Raw genomic sequence first — 24,797 nt, 5'->3', positions numbered from 1 at the left:
GATAAAGTCTGTGAATGTGCTCTGAGCTAGATCTGTGACTGCACTGAGAAGTTATTGGTGATTACCATCAGCCTTCATTGGTAGGCTGGGATTGCCACCACTGAATGAATGGATGAGTAAATACTTTATGAATGAATAAATGAATGAATGGATGAATGAATCATTTATAGTCACAGTGAAATTTGTTTGCTTGCACGCCCAAGGTATGCAAATAGTCACCCATAAAGGGCGCTTACAAAGTTACAAAGTACAAAGTACCCCTGCGCCAGGTCCATCTTTGTTCTTCCATCTTCCATCCTGACGGTCCCCTTATGCCGGGTCCTCAATTATCCATTGTTCATCCCCGCCCCCCACTCACGGCGGTCCTACCATGCCAGGTCCCCATTGTTCTATCCCCCCCTCATGGCGCCCCCCCCTGCTGGGTCCTCCGTTGTTTCTTCCCCCGGGAGTGTCGACCTCATTCCCACATGGTCCACCCTCGTCCAGATGGGGGTGGCGGTGGAACCATTGAACTTGGGGGCACACAGAAATTGTGGAAGCACACAGATCAGTTTCCAGCCAATCTCTCCACCTCATTATTTGCAGAGTTTACTGAAGTATGTTTGCTTACAATAATAAATGCAATACTCATATGATAGTCACCATTTTATGGTAGATAAGTGACTCACAGTAATATTGCAAGTAAATGCTTAAATGGGGAGAATAAAGTGAATAAATTCATACGTTCTAGTAGCAGAAATAGGCCATTCGGCCCTGCTAGTTTACTCCGCCATTCAATCATGGCTGATCTATCTTCTCGTCCCATCCCCATTCTCCTGCCTTCTCCCCATAATCCGACACCCGTACTAATCAATGAATCTTCCTTCATTGTGAGCAGCAGAATCACAAATTTCATCACTGAACGAGGTTAGGAATTGGGAAGAATTCTGAAATACTTGAGAGTCTGGAAGTACTGAGTTCAAGTCCAGCATTTACAATGATGTTATCTATTTGACTGAAGTGTCCAGAACTGTCAGCACCAGGAGAGAGATTTACGATCAGGATGCAAGTCCAAACTGCACTTTAACAGATGGAGCTGCATTTATTTTTAGTGATCAAATAGATCAAAATATTTTAAATAACTCAGACAGTAAGAATGAGCCTCACTGCAAATAAGTGCGACCTTACAGGCCAGCATACACCACTCCCGTCTTACACTCCAATCTCTTTCCCCAGCTACCTCCTTCCCTTTGACTGGACTACTCAGCATGAGCACCATCTGCTGGCCATTCATGCTTCTCTTTTGTATTTAATTACAATTTCATCAATGAATTAGAGTCATAGTCAAATAGCACAGAAGCAAGCCCTCAGCCTAATACGTCCATTCTGCCCATAACACCACACCTCAGCACATTCCATTTGCCTGCGTTTGGCCCATATCTCTCTAAAAGCTTCCTGTCCATGTACCTGTACAAGTGTCTATTAATTGCTGTTATTGTACTTGCCTCAACTACCTCCCCAGGCAGCTCGTTCCATATTCCCACCCCATCTAGTTTAGTTTAGCTCCCAGGATCCAGTCCTAGCTCCCACAAATCGTTCTCTTTAAACCCATGCCCTCTAGTTATTGATTCCCCTGCTCTGAGGAAAAGACTATGCATTCACATTATCTATCCCCTCATGATTTTGTGTCTGCTTTCAAAGATCTCGTGGCAGCTTTTGTTCTGAACCAACCTCTTCCCGTTCCCTACCCCCAATATATGATGGCATTTATGGAAGTTGTTGATGCCAAGACACGGGTTCACTGTTGAGGATCTGTCTGGCTTTGATGGTAAATGCATCTTTCATTGTCATTGCATAGGGGCAACTGCTGAAGATTTATGGCCAACAACAGGATTTGGTGGCTTTAAATCCTGAACTGGTGTTTAAGAGTGGAAGGTCACAGTTGTGGGTGCTGTTTGATTGTGTACCATAGAAAAGGAATAAATGCCACCATTTGTAAAAATAATTAATGAAATATGTGGGGAAATTATATGAAAAGAAAATCTCAATAAAGTAAATCTAATTCTAGATCTCCTGTTTGCCCTTTTTTTTGTTGAATAGTAGCTTAAAGAATCGTTAATATTAGGGAATTAAGTAATTAGAGAAATGAACTTGTTGGGTTCTTGCTTCATTAAAGTTTGAAATAAAAAGGCTCCAGCATCATTTCAAAATATATCAGGCATTGAAAGTGTAAATGTAGTCCATGACATTAATTATTAGCTTTAGTATATTACTCAAAAGCATATAAAATCATGGTATGGGCCCTATGATGCAATTGCTAGTTGCCAATCTAAAAATTCATAATCCACTACCAGGTACAGAATATTTAAATATTTATTTCCCACTTGTATGCAGATCAATTTAGGTGAAGTTGGCTTTAAAATAAAGAATAATTTAAGGGTTGCATGGTGGCACAGTGGTAGAGTTGCTGCCTTGCAGTGCCAGAGACCCACGTTTGACCCTGACTACGGGTGCTGTCTGTATGGAGTTTGTACCTGTCTCCTGTGTGGGTTTTCACCGGGTGATCCAGTTTCCTCCCACATTCCAAACTCATGCAGGTTTGTAGGTTAATTGGTTTTGGTGAAATTGTAAATTGTCCCTAGTGTGTGTAAGATAGTGTTCGTGTGCAGGGATCGCTGGCCAGTGTGGACTCGATGGGCTGAAGCTGTATCTCTAAATTAAACTACAAACTAATTGCTGAGGTCAGGTAGCAGGAGAATTGAATGATTGATCTGTTCAAGAGTTGCTCCGTATGCCAGCAGGATATTTGGTATTCTTAAATATCCATTGAGATACTTGGTATCCTTTAATTATATGAAAGAAAATACCTTTTGTCTCTCTCTTGTACAATTTTATAGCTGCATGTTGTTAAGATGCATTATCTTGTTGGGCTATGTGTGCCATACCAATTGCCAGACTGACTGAACAACTCACTTGTACATTATCCAAAGCTTTCCTTAACTCTTAATGATTATATATTCAGAGAGGCAGCAGCTGCTAGAGCTGTTGCTTTACAGCACCAGAGACCCGGGTTCAACCCTGACCCCGGGCGCTGTCTGTGTGGAATTTGCACGTTCTCCCTGGGTTTCTTCTGGGTGCTCCAGTTTCCTTCCACGTCCCAAAGGCATGCGGGTTCATACAGGTTTGAAGGTTTATTGGCTCCTAGTCCCTAGTGTGTAGGGTTTAGATGAGAAAGTGAAATAACATAGAACAAATACGAATGGGTGATCGATTGTCAGCATGGACTCAGTGGGCTGAATGGCCTGTTTCAATGCTGTGTCTTTAAAGAAAAAGAATAAAGTTGCAAATAGCACACTGAGATTTACGTGCGTTAATGAAAAGAGCTCTCAACCCTGCAGTTCTAGGATGCTGAAATAAGTATTCTCATTTATATTACAGATTATTAGTCAGCAATTTTTAACAGTTGTCCCGGGATCTCTGTGCGTTCCCTGATCATTTCCATTCTCTCTGCCTCTCAATTAATGCCCTGAATTTATGTTTCCTTCCTTTTTAGAAAATTCCACCCAATTTTATTGAATCCAATGAACTGAATATCCCAGGCCATGCTTCAAAGAACAGATATAAAACTATTTTGCCAAGTAAGTCTGATGATTGAAAACTCTAAAATATTATCAGTATTACATTTACTTTTTTTTTTTTTTTTATTTATTTTATTTTATTAGAAGTAAGCACAGTCATATGGCACCAAAGTGCCTAATATATATTTTCATAATACATTTTATGTACAACTTCTTTTTTTTTTGTTACATTGAAAAAAGATGAGAATAAGAAAAAGAAGTTAGATAGTAAAGGATAGAAAAATGTGAAATATATAGTGTGTGAAGAAAGAAAACGAGTAAATGAAGAAAGTTGAGAGAGAAAATAGTGAAAAGAAAAGGAGATCATTATTTATAGTCTTGACCAACCCTCGTCCAGTCCGGAAACAGTTATTTTTTACAATTGTGTTGCACCATATGATTCCAAAAAAACGACGAATGGAGACCAACTCGTTATGAATTGAAAATTAGGAAATCGCATTTCCTCAAGATGAGCGGTGTCCAACATACTTGCAATCCCAATTTTAAGCGTTGGTATTGATGTACCCTTCCAAAATTTAAGTATTAATTTTTTTGCTATTATTAAACCATAATTAAGGAATAGACTTTGAGACGCGTTCAATTTATTCCCATCTTCCATTACACCAAATATAATCATTTCAGTATTAGGTTCCATTCTTGTCTTGAATAATTTTGTAAGTATTTCAAAAATATCATTCCAAAATCTATAAAGTTTTATGCAGGAAACTAAGGAGTGTGTTATAGTTGCCTTTTGGGCTAGACATTTATCACAAGTGGCGGATATATTTGGATAAAATTTGTTCAATCTTGTTTTTGAATAATATAATCTATGTACAATTTTAAATTGTATTAGATTATGTCTTACATTAATTGAACATTTGTGAATATATATCAGGTATTTTTCCCATTTAACCTTCGTAATTTTTATCATTAATTCCCGTTCCCACTCTTCTCTACATTTACTTTTGAATGAGAAATTCACTGTGTCCGTCTGCAGGTACTTATTGAATCTTTACTGTATGGGTTTAGTTAATTTTGGTTTTATTATTGGCAACAGCTTGAAATGAAAAGATGGTGAGAAGGTAGAAGTCCGGCAAATGGTGTCCAAGATCATGAGGTGTGATGGAGATGGGAGAAGGGGAACGTGGCACCTTGCCAGACACATAGGCATGGAGAGGGAGGAGACAGAGGAAGAGCTTGACATTGGGGCAGACTCAAAACTCATTGAGGTGTTGGTGCAGGGGTCCGAAGGGAAGGCTTCCACTGAGGACAGCTTGTTCAGCATCAGAATTGGGGATGTTGAAAGGGGTGGTGAAGACATGGTTAGGGGTTGGTGCTGGGAGCAGACACAGCATCATAGGAGGGTGGATGGAGCGCTGGGTGTTCATCGGCAGCAGCACTGTGGCGTAGCAGTTGAGTTGCTGCCGTACAGCACCAGAGAACCGGGTTCGATCCTGACTAGGGGTACTGTCTGCACAGAATTTGTTATGTTCTCACTGACACCGCGTGGGTTTTCTCCGGGTGCTCCGGCTTCCTCCCACACTCCATAGACATATAGGCTTGTAGGAGGAAACTGGAGCACCCGGAGAAAATCCAGCGGTTACGGGAAGAACATCACCCATACAGACAGCACCCATAGTCAGGATTGAACCTGGGTTTCTGGCGCTGTAAGGTAGCAACTCCATCTGCTGCACCATCGTGCCACCACCAATCACATCTATTAGCATGAACTTGCCTTTCTTTGAGTTTTACTTCTCTACAATGTAGATTTACCATCTCTGCAGGCTCGCATTTCTTTAGCTTCTGTGCCTTTTGCCAACAGAAGGCTGTGCAATTAAGTAAGTGTGTTAAGTAAATCAAGACTGATAGTCTTGAGTCAGCAAACATAAATATATCTGGGAAACCATTAACTTAGTACATCCATCAAATGTAGGCAAAATTATCACATGTACATCCAATCTAGGAAACAAAAATGACAGTAAATATACTTTACAGGAGACCTTTTAACTATCTTTAAACAAACTTGCACTATATGTTGTAACCTTTATCTTATATATGTGCACTGTGGGCAGCTTGATAGTAATCGTGTAGACCTTTTTCTTTGACTGGATAGCACACAAACAACAACTTTTCACTGTATCTTAGTACACGTGACGATAATAAACTAAACTGAACTAAATTGTTTCATAAGCAGACACAACAACATGCGGCTGTGTTTCTTTAGACTTTAGACTCTTGGACTTAACAGCGTGGAAACAGGCCATTTGGCCCATAGACTCGACATCGACCAGCAATCACCCTATATATTAAAACCAACCTACACACTAGGGACAATTTACAGTAGCCAATTAATCTACAAACCTGTACATTTTTGTAGTATAGGACGAAACCGGTACATCTGTAGAAATCCCACAAAACTCACATGGAGAATGTACAAACTCCATACAGTTAGCACCCGTAGTCAGGATTGAACCCAGATCTCTGGCCCTGTAAAGGGCTGTCCCACTTGGGCGTTATTTGTGCGTCATTCACGCAACATCATTTACGCGTCATGACGCACAATGCGCGCATAACGTGCATTACGCGCGCATGGCACGTGGTGAGACGTGGTGGCGTAGGCAGTGACGCACGTTGGTGCGCGGCGCCCCAGGATTTTGGGATTCGCAAAATCCTCGCTTGCCACCTACGTAACGCGCAAATGACGCCCAAGTGGGACAGGCCCTTAAATCAGCAACTCTACCGCTGCACCACTGTGCCATTTCATTATCAAATTAATCAAATATCAGGCCAGGGAACAGTTAAGGATAAAAAAAAGCTCAATCTTATCTATGGCAAATCATGGCAATGACAGAAATTAAATTAATTTAATACAACTGTTCCAACCATACAAAGAAATAAACCATATGGAACTTATAGGTAAAACAATTAAAGATCAAGATCCTGTAAAGCCAGATTTTAGTGGTTTATATACATCCCATTATAGAATGAATGCAGAGAGGATATTTCCACTAGTGGGAGAGTCTAGACCAGAGGCCATAGCTTCAGAATAAAAGGACGTACTTTTAGGAAGGAGATAAGAAGGAATTTATTAATCAGAGGGTGATGAATATGTGGAATTAATTGCCACAGAAGGCTGTGGAGGCTGTCAATTGATATTTTTAAGGCAGTGATTGAACGATTCTTGATTGGTATGACTGTCAGGAGTTATGGGGGAAGGCAGGAGAGTGGGGTTGAGAAGGAAAGATAGATCAGCCATGATTGAATGGCGGAGTAGACATGATGGGCCGAATGGCCTAATTATGCTCCTTTCACATGAACTTACAAAACTTATTTAATTGAAGCTACTGTTATCGACTGCAAAAAGTGGACAGAAATACATTTGTTAAACGTTTGTGTTTGTTCAGATGAAGTGGTTGAGTGGAAGGTAAAAGTCAGAATATTAAGCAGTCACCTGTCTGCTGCTGCCACAAGTATCAATCAGTTTTAATGTCAGTGTGATTATTTAGATTTCATTCTACAATAATGTCAATTGGCAGCTATAACCCCAATGTGCAGGATACATAAGTATCATGACTTTTGAGAGACAGCTTAATAACACATGTTCAATATTCTTTTCACATAATTACTTATTAATAACTTGGATTTGTCATCTGTCATGTGAGTCTTGATCAAGATCAGGGGAATAAGATTCTGACGTCTAAAGTAAGCATCATTCTCGGCCCAACTCAAGGTTCATGATCAACTGGACCAGTTTTCTCTTATCTGCACCAATTGTGCTATTTGAGTAAATTCTGTCCGCTGGGTTTTAATCCCAAAGTTAGAGCAGGCAGCAACATTTTTCTCCCTTGGTGATCCATTCATAACTAAATTAGATCGCAATTTCTTTCCTCTGGGACATGTCCAAAACATTCCAGGCTGATTTTGCACATATTATTGCGTGAACAGCACCCTCACCATGCGACTAATTTAGCGCTTTCTATTTGGGCTCTGCTGCTTTGCATTCACCGTGCTTGCTTGTAACATAATACAGTTAGGAATCAGTAGCCTTGCCTCACAAGTCTCACCCCAGTCACTCCTGCTTCTCCCCTCTCCCAACCGGCAAGAGGTACAGCAGTGTGAAAATGCACGCCTCCATATTCAGGGCGAGTTTCTTCCCAGTTGTTATGAAGTAACTGAACCACCCTATCTCAAACTAGAGAGCGGTGCTCACCTCCCAACTACCTCATTGGAGACCCTCGGACTTTCTTTAATCGGACTTTACATTGCACTAAACATTATTCCCTTTATCCTGTATCTGTACACTGTGGACAGCTTGATTGTAAACAAGTATATTCTTCTGCTGACTGGACAGCAGGCAACAAAAGCTTTTCACTTTACCTCTGTACATGTGACTATAAACTAAACCAAACTAAATGATATTCTAGAGGAAGAAAGGTTTACTGCATCCACTTATATATTGAATGATTTTTGTGAAGTTCCTTACACCAATTTCTCTGACATATGTAACGAAAAGGACCTTCGGTTCTGATTTATTCCATAGATGCAAAATGCTGGAGTAACTCAGCAGGTCAGGCAGCATCTCTGGAGAACATGGACAGGTGAACCTTCAGACAATTAGTCTCGGGAAGGGTTCCCACCCGAAACGTCACCCATCCATTTTCTCCAGAGATGCTGCCTGACCTGCTGAGTTACTTCAACATTTTGTGTCTATCTAATTTCTCTGATATGCTTTTCCAAAAATGTCTTTGCCCCTTTAGATCCACATACGCGAGTCCTTCTGCCAACAGAGAATCACGGTGAGCACCTAGACAATCACCTGAGTTCATATATTAATGCGAACTACATAAGGGTAAGGTGACTTTATGTTCATGCAATCAATACTATTTTTTTTAAACTATTTTTGGTAACACTAGGAACAGCACAGGCTGGAATCTTGAGTAAAACACAAAGTGCTGGAGTAAAACTCAGCGGATCAGGCAGTATATCTGAAGGGAATGAATAGGTGGCGTTTTGGGTGGGGGATACTTCTTCAGACAGATTGAAGTAGGGGGGAGAGTCTAGACAGACAGCGATTGAAAGATTCTTGATAGGTATGGCTGTCAGCATGCATTGGTATGAATGCATTTCGTTGTCTCTGTACTGTACACTGACAATGACAATTAAAATTGAATCTGAATCTGAATCAGCAGTTATAGGGGGAAGGCAGGGGAGTGGGGTTGAGAAGGAAAGATAGATCAGCCATGATTGAATCGTGGAGTAGACTTGATGGGCCAAATGGAAAAGTGGTCTTGATGGAAAAAAGTCTGGTAAGTGATAGGTTGATACAGGTGAGGAGGGTTTTGATTAACAGATGGGTGGACAAAGGCTCGAGATGAAAAGGAGGCAAAGGGGTGTTAGATAAGGAAAGAAGAAAAGTGCAAAAAATGCTTTTTTTATTGGTTTACAATTATTTTAGTCCAGTTTAGATGTTTACTCAATTTAAACTTACTTTAAGATCATTCTGAAGAAGGGTCCCAACCCAAAACAGTGTTTATTGATTCCCTCCACAGAAGCTAACTGACCCAATGAGTTCCACCAACACTTTGTGTACAATTTAAACATGTTGATCTACCATGATCTATCTTTGATGCTTCCAAAGTCAATCCAGTCTTGTCCACCCATTCCCTTTCTATTTCCAATAGGCGAGGTACTTTTACCTGTAAATGTAAACAGAAAGTAAACAGAAAAACATATATTGTTTTTAATATGAATTAAGACATCTTATTTATTTGTTCTCTGTCTTGGATGAATAAGGAATTCATTTTGTTCCATTATCAAAGGTTTCAAAGGTTTCAATGGACTTTTATTGTCATGTGTACCAATTAAGGTACAATGATATGCAAATTACCATCCAGCCATACTATAAAAAGCAACACGATGATATGCAAATTACCATCCAGCCATACTATAAAAAGCAACACGATGCACAACTACATAAAAGTTAACATAAACATCCACCACAGAGGATTTCCCACATTCCTCACTGTGATGGAAGACAATAGAGTTCCTCTTTATTCTCCTGAAGTCGGGGCAATCGAACCATCCATCAGGACGATCGAAGCTCCCACAGCCGGTGATCGAAGCCTCCGCGTCGGGGTGATCGAAGCTCCCGCTTTGGGGCAGTCGGAGCTCCTGCGGCTTGGAGTTCCCGAAGTTGGTCTCTAACCAGAGACCGCGTGCTCCGCGATGTTAAAGTCCACAGGCACCCGCGGTTGCAGCCACAAAGTCGATCCCTAACAAGGATCGCAAGCTCCGTGATGTTAATGCCCCTGTCCCACTTAGGACACCTGAACGGAAACCTCTGGAGACTTTGCGCCCCACCCAAGGTTTCCGTGCGGTTCCTGGAGGTTGTAGATGGTTGCCGGAGGTTGCAGGTAGTGGAAGCAGGTAGGGAGACTGACAAAAACCTCCGGGAACCTCCGGGAACCGCACGGAAACCTTGGGTGGAGCACAAAGTCTCCAAAGGTTTCCGTTCAGGTTTCCTGTAGGACGGGCATAAGTCCGCAGGCTCCCGCGGTAGAGCTTCCAAAGTCAGTCTCCAGCAAAGGCCGCCAACTCCTCGATGTTAGGCTGCAGTGCGACGGAGATATGATATGGAAAAAAATCACATCCCCGTCAAGGTAAGAGATTAGAAAATGTTTCCCCAACTCCCCCAGCACGGCGCCACCCAGTGGACTATTTGTGCCATAATGCCAATTCATTCCTACGCACTATTTATTTTACAGTTTTTGCCTGTAAGTGTGAACATGGTCCGACTTAGATTTTCTATAGAATTTAAACCAGTTGACCAAATTAGTTAGAGATGCCAACATTTCTTTACATCTGATTATAATTGTCTTTGCTTATGGGTCTGATGTAGGGGTACGGAGAAAAGGAGAAAGCTTACATTGCTACTCAGGGCCCCATGGTAAATACTGTGACTGACTTCTGGGAGATGATCTGGCAAGAAGATTGTCCAATAATTGTGATGATGACGAAGCTAAAGGAGAAGAATGAGGTATGTGGGTGTATTTGATCATAACTTAGTTATAGGATTCATGGTAATATAATTTTTCACAAATGTCAATTCTGAGGAAAATAATTAATTGAGCAAGAAATTGTTGTATCGTGGTCAAACTCAGGGTGATTATGAGGTTATTGTAGAGATATTATAAATAAGGGCCATTGCAACCTACTCACTGTTACCACCTCTTCTCTAATATCATCCATCATTTTCTCACCTTCCACTTGCTTGGCCAATTGTATACAAATGACATTAGGTGAAAATCAAAATCTTGATAGCCATCGATTTTATGAATTTATGTGTCTGCTGCTTTCTGAAAAGCATCATGGTTGGCAGTGACTTAAGGACCACATGGGATGGATTCTTCTAAATGGCTCTTCCTTTCTTTGAGGATGTACTGAATGGTCTTGCTTAGAGATTTTGTGGAGCTGCAGCAGAATTCTTCGAGCGGTCATTACCCAAGTTTATTTAAAAAAATAAAAACAAGCCAGGAGCTTTATTCTGTTCAGCCAAGTGTAGTTCTATATACTGCAGGTTTTCCTGTGAGTATAGGAATCCCAAATATTAGATTAGATTAGATTAGATTATTACTTTATTAATCCCCTTATTCAGGGGAAATTCAGATGTCCTTGCAGCACACTAATAAAAATACAACATAGCATTCAAGAAATATGCCCTAATGTGTGGAAACTGTATGGCTTAGACAGGTACATTGATACAATTAGACAGGTACATGGAAAGAAAAGGTTTAGAGGGATATGGGCCAAAAGCAAGCATGTGGGACTTGCGTAGATGGGACATGTTGGTCGATGTGAGCTATTTGGGCCGAAGAGCCTGCTTCCACATTGTGTGACTCTATGACACGATGAGTCAATGGCTGGAATGAATACAACTCTTATGATGCAGCAGGTGATAACAATTTGGAACAAGGGAAGGGTTAGTTCCAATATAAACTGCGGTTTATACAGTATGTTTTAACCAGACAATATTGAACCGCAGTGGCACAGCGATGGAGACCTGGCTATGATCCTGACTATGGGTTCTGTCTCTATTTAGTTTGTACCTTCTCCCTCTGACTGAGTGGGTTTTCTCCAGGTGCTCTGGTTTCTTCCCACACTCCAAAAGACATGCAGGTTTGTGGGTTAATTGGCTTCTCTGAATTGTCCCAAGTGTGTGGGATAGAACTAGTGTACACGTGATTGCTGGTTAGCATGGACTTGATGGGCCGAAGGGTCTGTTTCCACGCTGTATCTCTAAAACTAAAACTAAAACATTGATTGAATTTTGAGGTGACTAGGTTGATTAGGAGTACACTATTATTATTTAATGACGTTATTACTGTAAAAGCTTAATCGGTATCCTTTGCATCGTGTGAATGCATAAGCCTTGTGTTAACTTAATACCATTCTCCTTGTGCTTTTCAGAAATGTGTTGTCTATTGGCCAGATAAGCAAGGTTTCTTTGGCAGGTTTGAACTTGTTGTAGAAAATCTGAAGGAATGTGATGGATACAGTGTACGGGACCTGATCATTAAGGTACTCGAACAATAATTACATTAGCACAATTAACATCAAGAATGGCAGATGGTATTCATCATTAGCTTTAACAAGGTGGTAATTGATGAGGATAAAAACAAATATGAGTAAATATAACTGAAAATAAGAGGGTTGGGATAGAGAACAAGAGATGCAGTGAAGCTGTAATTGAAACAGAAATAATGGCAACATCTCAAATTTAGCTGAAAAACAGATAAGAGAAAATATTGGGAAATGGAATGGAATGGGCTTTGGAAATACTGAGTAAACAGGAGGAAAGTGCCAGCATGGATTAACCAGGCCAGATAGTTTTTATCCATGTTGCAATTCAGATGTTAAAAAAAAGTATATTAAGGGGAATTGAATACCATAAAGTTATGAAACATTAAAGGTATTTATGCTTCATGTCATTATGCTCATAAATGTCTATTTGCTTCATAGGCTAAATTGTTCTTTGAGTTATCTGATGTAACATTGACAATGCAGTAACTATTTTTGTTGATGACATGTGTTGCTTGCAGGCACAAGATCAATGATTCGTTCATCTGATTTGGGGGGGATATCAATGATTAATGCATGTGATTTTTAAAGGAAGAAATACTACAAACATAGAATATGAGGGGAGTCCAGTGCATAATGTGAATAACAATAGGCTGGTCAGGAAGGTTAGGACACATGGGATCTAGGATAAAGTCTCCTATTGGATCAAAAATTGGTTGTGATGATAGGAGACAGAGGGTGATAATGGAGATAGACACAACATGCTGGAGTCATTCAGCGGTTCAGCAACATCTCTGAAGAAAGGGAATAGGTGACGTTTTGGGGTGAGACCCTTCTTCAGAATGAGAGTCATGGGAGAGGGAAACTAGAGGTATGAAACATACAAAGAACAAATTAATAAAATATATGAAAAGAACAAATCAAAGCCAGCAGTGATGATCAAGGAAAGGTGGAGCCCATAATGGTCCATTGTTGGCTCTGGAAAAGGTGATAACGAGTAGATGCAAAAAAGTGAAACTAAGCAGGATGACAATGAAACTAGTAGAATGACTAGGGTGGGGGAGGGACTGAGAATGCGAGGGTTATTTGAAATTCATCCTGCTGGGTTATATGTTGATAATGGAGGTTTGTTTTTTACATTGGAGATCTATGACCGTATCACTTGTGTCACAGTGATTGATGGTGGATAATTTACTGTTTGTCTTATGTGTTAGTGATTTGGATGATAGTATGGGTAGCATGAGATATTGGTTTGCACCAAACAGATCATAATGTCAAAATGGTAACAGGCTAATGTGGCCAGTGTGGGTCAGAAGGAAAGAAAGGGTGAGTTACTTGAAGTCATAGTTTATGTCCATGTCATAGGAACAGAATTAGGCCATTCAGCCCATCAAATCTACTCCACCGTTCAATCATTGCTGATCTATCTTTCACTCTCAACCCCATTCTCTTGCCTTCTCCCCATAACCCTTGACACCCGTACTATTCAATAATCTATTGATCTCCCACTTAAAAGTACCCAATGACGGCCTACACAGCCATCTGTGGCAATGAATTCACCACCCAGTGTTGAAAGAAATTCCTCCTCATCTTCATTCTGGAGTCGAAAAATTTGATATTAAGTTAAGAAGGCTACAACATGTCAGGCAAAGACGAGGTGCCGCTCATCAGGTTTGTTCTGTGTTTCATTGTACAAGTGCTAGAAGCAATGGATATAAAGGCTAGGTATGTGTGCGATGAAGAATTAAAATGGTTTTAGTGTTCAAGCAAGAGAATTAATTTTCCAGATCTTTTCCAAGCACTATTCATTGGCATGATCAGGAAAATCGTTCACGGGAGGTGTAAAGATCAGTGAAGGACAAAAGGAGGGAAAAATAAATATAAGGGCAATGACGTTTGAGTGGCACAGTGGTGCAGCAGGGCCGCGTAATGGTGCAGGAGTAGAGTTGCTTCCTTACAGAGACAGAGACCCAGGTTCAATCTTGACTCCGGGAGCTGTCTGTAGTGTTTGCACATTCTCCTGTGACTGCATGGGTTTTTTTTCCGGGTGCTCCTGGTTTCTTCCCACATTCCAAAGACATTCAGGTTGGTAAGATAATTGGCCCTCTATAAATTGTCCCTAGTGTACAGGTGATAGTTGGTCAGTGTGGACTCGGTGGGCTGAAGGGCCTGTTTCCACGCTGCATCTCTAAATTAAAACTAAAAATTGAGCAAAGTATTTGTTTTGGGACCAGTAATTATCTCCACAGAGAAGTAAAAAGTGGGGCTTTGTGAGAACAGAGGTTTAATTGACTAACTTTTTTTCCAGGATACTAAACAGTCTCGGAGTGTAAAACACTATTGGTTCTCCTCGTGGCCTGACCACAAGACTCCGGATACAGCACAACCAATTCTGGACCTCGTGCAAGAGGTGGAAAGGAGCAGGCAGGTTGCTGTGAACAGGGGTCCTATCGTAGTCCACTGCAGGTGAGAAACCTTCCTGGCAGAAATATAATAACAAGGAACTGCAGATGCTGGTTTATACCAAAGATGGGCACAAAATGCTGGAGTAACTCAGCTGATCAGGCAGCATCCCAGGAGAACATGGTTAGACGACATTTCAGGTTGGAGTTCTGAAGATGATTCCGAAGAAGGGCTCTAATCTGAAACTAGACACAAAATGCTGGGGCAACTCAGCGGGACAGGCAGCATCTCTGGAGAGAGGGAGCGGGTGACGTTTCGGGTCAAGACCCTTTTTCAGACAGTCAGGGCAGGGGGAGACCCAAGATATAGAAAGATAAGGTGTCAAAACGACAGATCAAAGCGGAAACGTTGCCTATCCGTGTTCTCTAGATTGCTGCTGGACCCACTGGCTGAAATGCAGCTGGACACAAGAACATCACAGAATGCTGGCTCCTGTATCATGACTGCTGCCAGATAAGCAGATGCTAACCAGCATGATATTTCTTTTGATCACTCATGAGAGCAATTGAAATTTGTGTTAGGTATGGCACGAGATATAAGCCAAGCAATGTGACCACTAAGAACCATTTAGTGCTTATGTATGGTGATACTTGTACTGACCTGTATACAGTTCATACAGTATAAAATGAATACCTCGGTACATGTGACAAATAAGGTACCATTGAACCATTAACTGCAACCGTCCTTGTAGGGCCTCCAACTCACTTTGTTTGCTTCTTTCTGGCTAGTGGGAATGAAATGAAGATTTCACTCTCTGAACAGGAGCTTCACTGATCTTGCTTTGGCAGCTGAGAGATGTTGCTAAAATATCTGCAGTAGCAGAGGGTAGGAGGTGAAAATAAAAAATGTCATGGGATTAGTCTCCTCCACCTGCTCAGGTCCTTGGTTGGCTTTGTCCGAGATTTGACTTGTGGCAAGTTTCACTGATATAGTTTAGTTTAGTTTATAGATACAGCATGGAAACAGGCCCTTCGGCACACCGAGTCCGCACCGACCAGTGATCCCCGCACATTAACACTATCCGACACACATTGGGAACAATTTACATTTATACCAAATTAATTAATTTACAAACCTGTTAGTCTTTGCAGTGTGGGAGGAAACCTGAGCACCTGGAGAAAACCCACGTGGTCACAGGGAGAATGTACAAACGGCGTACAGATAGCACCCACTGTCAGGATCAAACCCGCGTTTCTGGCACTGTAAGGCAGCAACTCTACCACTGCTCCCCTGTGTTGCTGAGAGCTAATTCCCTTCTACTTTGCCCTGGTCATCTTGTTCTGCTTTGTGCTCCACAGAGGAATGTTTAGTTTAGAGAAACAGTGTGGAATAGGCCCTTCAGCCCACAAGCTTTATCCTATACTCTAGGGTCAATTTAAAGAAGCCAATTAACCTACAAATTTGCACGTTTTAGGGATTGTTGATCATTGTGGACTCGGTGGGCCAAAGGGCCTGTTTTGACTATCTCTAAACTAATTAAGAACAGGAAGGGCTCCATGTTACCCAACACCATATTCATCAAACCGAGGTGAAACGGATCATGGATTGAAGGGTGTTTTTCTAACATAGCATCATCGACAGCAATTCAGTCATTTGCACATATTGGTATGATCAAAAAAGAACACAAAGTGCTGGAGTAACTCAGTTGGCCAGACAACATCTGTGGAGGACATAGATAGGTGGTGTTTTGGGTCGGGTGCCTTCTTCGGACTAGTATCACGATTCTTCTGCTCCTCCATGGCCAAAAAAACTGAACCCACCAATCTCAATATTTCAAAGATAGACACAAAATGCTGGAGTATCTCAGCTGAACAGGCAGCATCTCTGGAGAGAAGGAATGGGTGACGTTTTGGGATTGAGACCTGTAGTCTGAGAGTCAGGGGAGAGGGAAACGGGATATGGAAGGAGATATGGAATGGAGACATGTATTTTGTAACCTTCCATTTCCCTCTCCCCTGACTCAGTCTGAAGAAGGGTCTTGACCCGAAACGTCACCTATTCCTTCTCTCCAGAGATGCTGCCTGACACGCTGAGTTGCTCCAGCATTTTGTGTCTATCTTTAGTGTAAACCAGCATCTGTAGTTCCTTCCTACACACAAGTTCAATAGTTTCCCCTTCCCTTGCCCCTTCATTCGAGTGGTATCAGTTGACTTAACTCCATTATTTTTACTCCACATTTAGTAAGTATATTTCATCTACTAAATCTGTAATAATAACAATAATCTTTATCTTTAGTGCAGGAATTGGGAGGACCGGCTGCTTCATTGCCACGAGTATCGGATGCCAACAGTTAAAGGAAATCAACAAAGTGGACATTCTAGGGTTAGTGTGTCAAATGCGGATCGACAGGTCAGTAGTGCTACTTGTAGCTAAAATATGATATTGAGATTGTGTATTTAAGAAGTTTTCTGATACAAGGGTGGACGTGAATGTTTTACCCTATGGTAATTTTTAAAGATTTATCTCACACACTTGCTAATAAGATGCCACGAGGGTGTAACTGTGAGAAATTTCAGCGAATTGTGACATAGCCCAGACCATCACACAAACCAACCTCCCTTCCATTGACTCCATTTATACCTCACGCTGCCTCGGCAAGGCCATAATAATCGAGGACATGTTGGACCATTGCCACTCCCTTCTACTCCCCTCTCCCATCGGTCAAATGGTATAGAAGTGAAATCGCACAGCTCTAGATTCAGGGACAGTTTCCTCCCAGCTGTTATCAGGCAACTGAACCATCCTACCAGCAACTCGAGAGCAGTCATGAGCTATTATCTACCTCATTGGAGATGCTCGGCCTATCTTTGAACAGTCTTTATTGGAATTTACCTTGCACTAAACATTCACATTTGCATTATTCCCTTTATCATGTATCTGTACACTATGAATGGGTCGATTGTAATCATGCATTGTATTGCCTTTCCACGGACTGGTCAGCATGCAACAAAAGTCTTTCACTGTCCCCGAGTACATTTGACAATAAACTAAACTCAAACATCCTGACATGATTTCAATCAAAGGCAATCATTATCTCATCCACCCAATAACATTCTTACAAGTTGCCATTCTAACCGTTCAAGCAGTTTTTATTTCCAAAATTGTGAGTTGAACCATATTGCATCGTTTATGATATTTATATAGTGCCAGTCTAGTTTATTTCATAGGACGGGCATGTCAGAGATTGGGAATGGTGGTTTAAAGATCCATTCCTGAATTGTACATGTAATTTTGTTTTCTAGTTTAGTGCAGTAGTGATGGTCCATGCCATTGTTTCAATTATTCAATCAGCATGTTGAGTTGGATTTAAAATAACATTTCCCTGGCTAAGAGTCATCCACTAGTGGACAGCAAAATAAGTTAGTTGATAGTTTCTATTTCTGGGTGGTTACTGTAATGGAATTCAACACTGTGTCTTCCTGCAAATCAACATAATTTTACAAAAGAAGAATTATTGGTTGTATCATGTTTTATAATATATCAAGCAGATGGACATGTTCACTTGCAAAGCTGACCACTTTCATGCATTTTCTGTGTACAACAACACACAGATTCCTCTGAAACCTTCCCATGACAAAGAGTAGAAGGTTCTATGCAAGGGATATAGGCAGGTTAAGAGAATGGGCAAGAAAATGGCCAACGGTGAGAATGGCAAACAGGATGAATTTCTTTAGCCAGTGGGTGGCGAATCTGTGGAATTCATTGCCACAGGTGGCTGTGGAGTCCATCATTGGGTGTTTGTAATGCCGAGATGGATAGGTTGGTGATTAGTAGGGGCATCAATGGTTACACGGAGAAGGCAGGAGAAGGGATTTAAAAGGGAAAAATAGATCAGCCATTATCTATTGGGTGGAGGAGTAGACTTGGATGGCATGAATGGCCTCATTCTGCTTCCATCTCTTATAGGGTGGTACAACAAGATCCACAAATAAAATTCAAGAACATTTTTATGGGAGAGAATTCACTTTTATTTTATCTGTTTAGGGAGTTCAATGGTTTTCTCTCTAGAGTAACCTTCGAAAAGGAAATTATACTCAAAAGGGTAGTTGATTGAAAGTGTAAAATCCTATATCTTAAAATTAGCTGGTATCATAATGCACTCCTCACACATTGCACTGCAGATACAATTTTAAAATTATTTTAATTGCTACATTGCTCTATGAGTCTGTGACTTGCCTTAAAATTACTTTAAAGTGTAGAGCTTTTAAGGTGAGAAGAGGAAGGTTTAAAAATGTTCGGGGCAAGTCTTCTTAACACAATATAGTGGTGTGTGCCTGAGGTTGTTTTGGATGTAGTGTTGTTTAAGAGGCTTTTAAGTAGGTGCATGGATATATAGGGAATGGAGTGATAAGGGTTGCATGCAGCAAAAGAGATGAGTTAAACTTGGCATCATGTTTGGCACAGACATTGTGGACTGAAGGGCCAGTTCAATGTTCTATATACTGTATTAATTCTACATGCCACATAGCATTGCTAAAATAGAATTGACAGATTTCTATGCAATACATCTAAGTTCCTTTATACAGAGATACGAGATCATGTACTTTTTATTTAATTGCAAGTGCCTGCACATCTGGTGTGAAAAGTCCATTTGGTTTACATTTGCGCATTAAAATCTCGAATTAATTTGTTGATCACTTGCATTTCCTCGGTTCCCAATACTTTAGTTTTTCTATGTACGTTATTCTGAAAGTGTATAAAAACTAATGAATGACATCCATGGCTTTTCTTTTTTAGGGGTGGAATGATCCAGACCAGCGAACAGTATCAATTCTTGCATCGGACATTGCAGCTTTATCAAAACAGTTGCTCTAAGAATTCAGATCCATCCACAATTTCAAAGTGAAGTCTCATTGTGATGAATGTTCAATTGTAAAGGAAAAAAAGTATGATTGTGCATATATGGCAACTAAAATGCTTTTGCAATTGAATTGTTCTAATATTTATGCTACAATACATTTTAATTTCTCCATAATATAAGATAATATCTATATCTCATGACCATGTATATCGTTACACATCGGTCAGCTCAGCGGCATTCTGAGGCACTTTTCAGATCAAGATTCTGATTGTTTCTCCAGTTGTCTTTTGGTCTCGCAGTCCTTACTAGTGGATACTTCTTCATTACAGGTGTCTTTTTTTTAGTTAGAATATTTCTTCATATGTTTTATCTGTTTTATGTACTCTTTGTTTGGTTTAGTTTATTAATGCCGCGTATATTGAGGCACAACAAAAACTTTTGTTAGTGTGCTATCCAGTCAAAAGAAGACTATACATGAATATAATCAAGCTGACAACTGTGGAAATATAAATAAGAAAAGGGAACAACATTTAGTGCAAAGATATAACATTGAAGTCTGATAAAGTCTGATTAAAGAAAAGTTCAAAAGTCTCCAATGAGTTAGATGGGAGGTCAGGACCACACTTTTGGTGGTGAGAGGACCGTTCATTTGCCTGTTAACAGGTTAATGAACAAAACACCTGACAAGGAATTAGAACATAATCGTGATAATTAATGCTATCTAGAATCGTGCCCTCAAATTCTAATAGATGGAACGTCAACTTTAAAATTACTTGATTAATGTGCATAATTAAAAGCTCATGAACACTTATGATAATGTTGATGGGCTAGTTATAAGTTTAGTCGCAGAATTGAAACTGAAGTCACAAAGTGCTGGAGTAACTCAGATTGTCAGGCAGCATCTCTGTAGAACATGGATAGGTGACGTTTTCGGGTCGGGACTTATCCATGCTCTCCAGAGATACTGCTTGACCTGCTGAGTTACTCCAGCATTTTGTGTCTTTTCTTTTGTAAACCAGCATCTGCAGTTCCCTGTTCTATGTTCCCACAGAATTGAAGTTAATCTAGCAGGTTATATCACAGCAGGTTCCACTGCCATCAAGGTGCCCTAATAATGTGTTTCAATCCAGCGTCAAGGACCATCATTCTTGTTATTTTATGGTTATGGTCCAGAGTAAAACTTCTCCATTTTTGTCAAGGTCATTTTCATTAGTAGTTCATAAAGCTTCCTCATCATTATTAATTTTGCACACATTAAAGCACAAATACACGAAACACTTTAGATGTATATGACAATGGCACTTTAGATGAATACGACAATGAGCCCAGAGTATCAACCTTTCTCTAATACTAACAAAATTAAACCTCACTCAAACATCGGTAAAGTGGCCAAGAATAGATTAATTCTGCAACATACTCTATGAGAAATAAAACAAAGATGGTTGGAAGGATGAACTATGAGGGGGACTTCCTTCTACTTCCTCAACCTCTTGAAAACTTAAATATCACAATATTATTTCAATTACTTGAATGAAGATAAATCTGATGGAAAATCATAATCTGCAAATGTTCAAACCACAGTCTTCGCAACATTCTACTTTTTCTTTTTCATTTGTGGTATTGCAGTTGCTTCCTATCAAATCAAAACCAGATTGTGTTTGATAAGAATCTGAATTATCCAGCATTCAGTTTAAAATATTTTAATCCAAATTAAGTGGGCTCTTAAAATTGCAAATGTTCTGATTTTACCTGCAAGGATTTTGCAATACATCTCCATCACTTCCTTTACATTCTTACTTCCAATTAGCACTCAAGTTTCTACCACTAGCTCTTCCAACCACTATCTTTCCAGAACTATTTGGTGAAAGATACATAAACAATCACCAGAGATCAATTATTTAGTGATCGGAATCTGTGGAGATGCTTTTCTTTCTTATATTGACTAAATTAGGAACTTTGTGAATGTTGGAAATATGCAGATTAAAAACATTATTATGTCTTCCTGTGCTATATACAGTACAATAGCATACATTCAAGTACATAACAAGTCAAGTGTGTTTAATTGTCATATGTACTGACAAAGAAGCAATAACATTTTTACCTGCAGCAGCATCACAGGCCTTAAACTGCAAACTAAAAACAGATAACATATAATGAACAAAAAATCAATAAATTAATAACCACAATACTAGTGTAAAAAAAACAAAGTCCTTAGTGCAATTACAGACAGTCCATAGAGGTTTATTGTTGAGGTTAATGTTGTGTAGCGTTCAAGAGTTGGGAAGAAGCTATTCTTGAACAAGGTCACAAATATTTTTGAACATGTTGCACACCTAAGTTATAAAAAATACTTAAGGGAAATGTATTTAGATGTAACTACATTACTGTTAATTCCTTATTCATATCCTTATAACTAAAATAAGTTATAAGAATTGTATTTTCCCCCAAGAATAAATGGAGAGCTAGTATAAATGATGCATAGCTGTAGCTGGGGTGGTGGTCCTCTTGGTTCAGTTTATGAATTAATGGTCCATTACAGAGACTGGAAATAAACAATCTAGGCTGACTCTCCAGTATAGGACCAAAGAAGTAGTGCACTGTAGTGCCAATACTTCAGTAGTTACAGTAGTTCAATAGTTTCAGAAGGATCTCAACCTGAAACATCACCCACTCCTTCCCTCCAGAGATGCTACCTGAGTTACTCCAGCAATTTTATGTCTATCTTCGGCATCTGCAGTTCTTTCCTACATAAGTGGTGCACCGATGATGTGGCACCTTATAGATGAGATGATAAATCATAGCCTCTTCTCTTTTGAGCAGACGTTAAAAAAATCATGACACTATTTGGTCGTGGAAAATATCTTTCCCTCAATCACTGTTGTTTGTATGGATTATCACGTCGCTTTCAATGGGCTGCATGCAAATTTGTTGCTAACAATAATTGCCAATAATAAACTAAACTAAACTAATTTCCTCACATTTCAACTCTTCAATTCTACAATGCACTGTGATAGCCTGAGGCTTAAAGATAAATGTCCATTATGCAAAAATCTACAATAAAGTCTTCTGTATTTTTATATATTCTTACCCTATTGCAAATTAAAGTATGAATATTTTATATCGCTTCTCAGCAAAAATATATATATATACATGCCAGTACTTCATTGAATGAAGGAAGGAACTATTCCATGATCCAGATATTTTTAAGAATCTTTTCTTTTTTGAAACCAAATCTAAAACAGTGGTTTGCACAGTAGAATCAATCATCTCCTATATAATCTTTTAGTTGTAGAATATGCTGATTAAATTATGTTTTTTTATGTTTTGGTTTACATTAGTGTTGCTACTGAAATGGTATATTGATACAAGATTTATTTTTGCATGGTACTATGCATTTTTATTACTAAAGTCTATGCTGTAAATGAAAATGTCAGTTTGTATATATTGTGCAAAAGAAAAACAAGAGATGAAGTCTCTTCATTGGCAATTTTAACAAAAACTCAGCATGTACAGTATGTACGTTTTGTAAGTAAACTTGCAATTTAAACATTCTACTGATACCTTTTTCACGCTGGTTTTACTTTTGCTGTTAACCAAATAGAATAAGAATATATTTATATGTTTTTTATATAAACACACACACATGACATATATATATGTTTGTGTGTGTGTCAAAGTATATATGTGTATACTGTATGTATACACATACACACACTCACACACATATATATATATATATATATTTATATTTGTATTATTTCAGTTCCAATGGTTGATCAGTCTAATTCCATAACCCATTGACAATCGTAGACAACTAATTATAATGAAGTGGATGCCACCTTACGAATTTTCAAGCGGAGAAGAATTCAAATTTATTTTTAACGATCCAGCTCTCAACTTCTAATTAAGTTGAAATTAAGCTGAAACTCAAATTAATTAAGGGATGGCACAGTGACACAGTGGTAGAAATGCTGCCTTACAGCGCTGAGACCCGGGTTCGATCCTGGCTACGGGTGCTATCTGTATGGAGCTTGGATATTCACCCTGTGACCACGTGGGTTTTCTTCAGGTATCCTCCCACACTCCAAAGACATGCAGGTTTGTAGGTTAATTGGCTTTAGCAAAATTGTAAATTGTCCCTAGTGTAGGATAGTGTTAGTGTGTATGGGGTGATCGCTGGTCGGCGTGGATTCGGTGGGCTGAAGTGCTTGTTTCCATGCTGTAGGTCTAAAGTAAAGTCCAAAGAGGAGAATTCAACTTTATTTTTAACAATTCAACTCTTAACTTCTAATTAAGTTGCAATTTAACTGGAACTTAAATTAATTCATGTTATACTTAAATTTCTTGTTAAATATTGGGAACGATATGTTGATTCCCGGCATATTTAAACAATACTATTGCTTATTTTTGCATTGGGGAACTTGTTGGTGATTTTGTTTTAAAATGCTTTTTCCTTGTCAGATATTAAAAAAAAAGATTATTATTTAAAGTACATGAAATTAAAAAATACTATGCAATATGTCAACATAGATATCGTGTTTGATTCTACTATGGTTAAGTGGTTGCACCTTCATCCTCTAGTGTATTGGTTGACCATCAAGTTCAATGATATCAGTTGTGCATTCTTTGCTCGTGAGCCCAAGTGTAGCTGAGAAGACCAGCCTACACATGCTCGAGGACAGCTGGTCCAAGAGGAAAGCCCCTGTGGAAGGTTCAGATGCTTAGGCCTTCATCGGTTCTCTGGCTCAGTTGATCTGGTCCCATTTGCGACCTTCACAGTTGATACAGGTCACTTTGTTCTTGTTTTGTTTAGGTTAGTTTAGAGATACAGCATGGAACCAGACCTTTCAGCCCACTGAGTCCACACTGACCAACGTTCACCCATACACTATTGACAATTTACAAAAGCCAATTAACCTACAAACCTGCACGTCTTTGGAATGTGGGAGGAAACCAGAGCACCTGAAGAAAACCCATGTGGCCTCAAGCCATACAGACAACACTCATAGTCAGGATCGAACCGGGGTCTCTGGCCTTGGGTTAGACACCACAGCTTGTTCTGTCCTTGAACAAAAGGTTCCAGCTCTTCCTGTTTTCCACTGGTTTTGAGGCTGTCCTTGCTCCAATCGTACTTATCCTGCATATCCCTGCGTTCAGTAGCCCTGTACAAAGACTCCATGAAGGATCTGTTGTGTGATATAGGTGCCATCTATATGGATTATGTGGCGTGTCCAGTGCAGATATGCCTTCCAGATCATGTTCTCAATGCTGATCTGGCTGCCTCATCCAGAACCTGCACGTTTTTCATCCTGAGGAAACATTCGATCTCTTTGATGTGTTTCCAAGTAAAGCGTTCAAGT

General features: G+C 39.7%; 1 protein-coding gene across 3 annotated transcripts in view; it reads left to right on the top strand.

The window, feature by feature from the left end:
* The window catches only part of LOC129708658 (receptor-type tyrosine-protein phosphatase R-like), a 68,707-nt gene extending 44,491 nt beyond the window's left edge, over nt 1-24,216 (top strand). For all 3 annotated transcript variants that reach the window (XM_055654552.1, XM_055654553.1, XM_055654551.1), the window contains 7 exons: nt 3,533-3,617; nt 8,354-8,445; nt 10,495-10,632; nt 12,063-12,173; nt 14,482-14,639; nt 16,872-16,985; nt 19,374-24,216. In XM_055654552.1, coding sequence (XP_055510527.1) covers nt 3,533-3,617; nt 8,354-8,445; nt 10,495-10,632; nt 12,063-12,173; nt 14,482-14,639; nt 16,872-16,985; nt 19,374-19,482 — 807 coding nt within the window. In that variant the 3' untranslated portion in view covers nt 19,483-24,216. The remainder of the gene's footprint in view (nt 1-3,532; nt 3,618-8,353; nt 8,446-10,494; nt 10,633-12,062; nt 12,174-14,481; nt 14,640-16,871; nt 16,986-19,373) is intronic.
* The last annotated feature ends 581 nt before the right edge of the window (nt 24,217-24,797 follow it).

The sequence above is a fragment of the Leucoraja erinacea genome, chromosome 24 (genome assembly GCF_028641065.1).
Source record: "Leucoraja erinacea ecotype New England chromosome 24, Leri_hhj_1, whole genome shotgun sequence".
Classification (NCBI taxonomy): domain Eukaryota; kingdom Metazoa; phylum Chordata; class Chondrichthyes; order Rajiformes; family Rajidae; genus Leucoraja; species Leucoraja erinaceus.
Note: the sequence above shows the minus strand (reverse complement) of the source record. Positions and strands in the feature narration are given on the sequence as shown.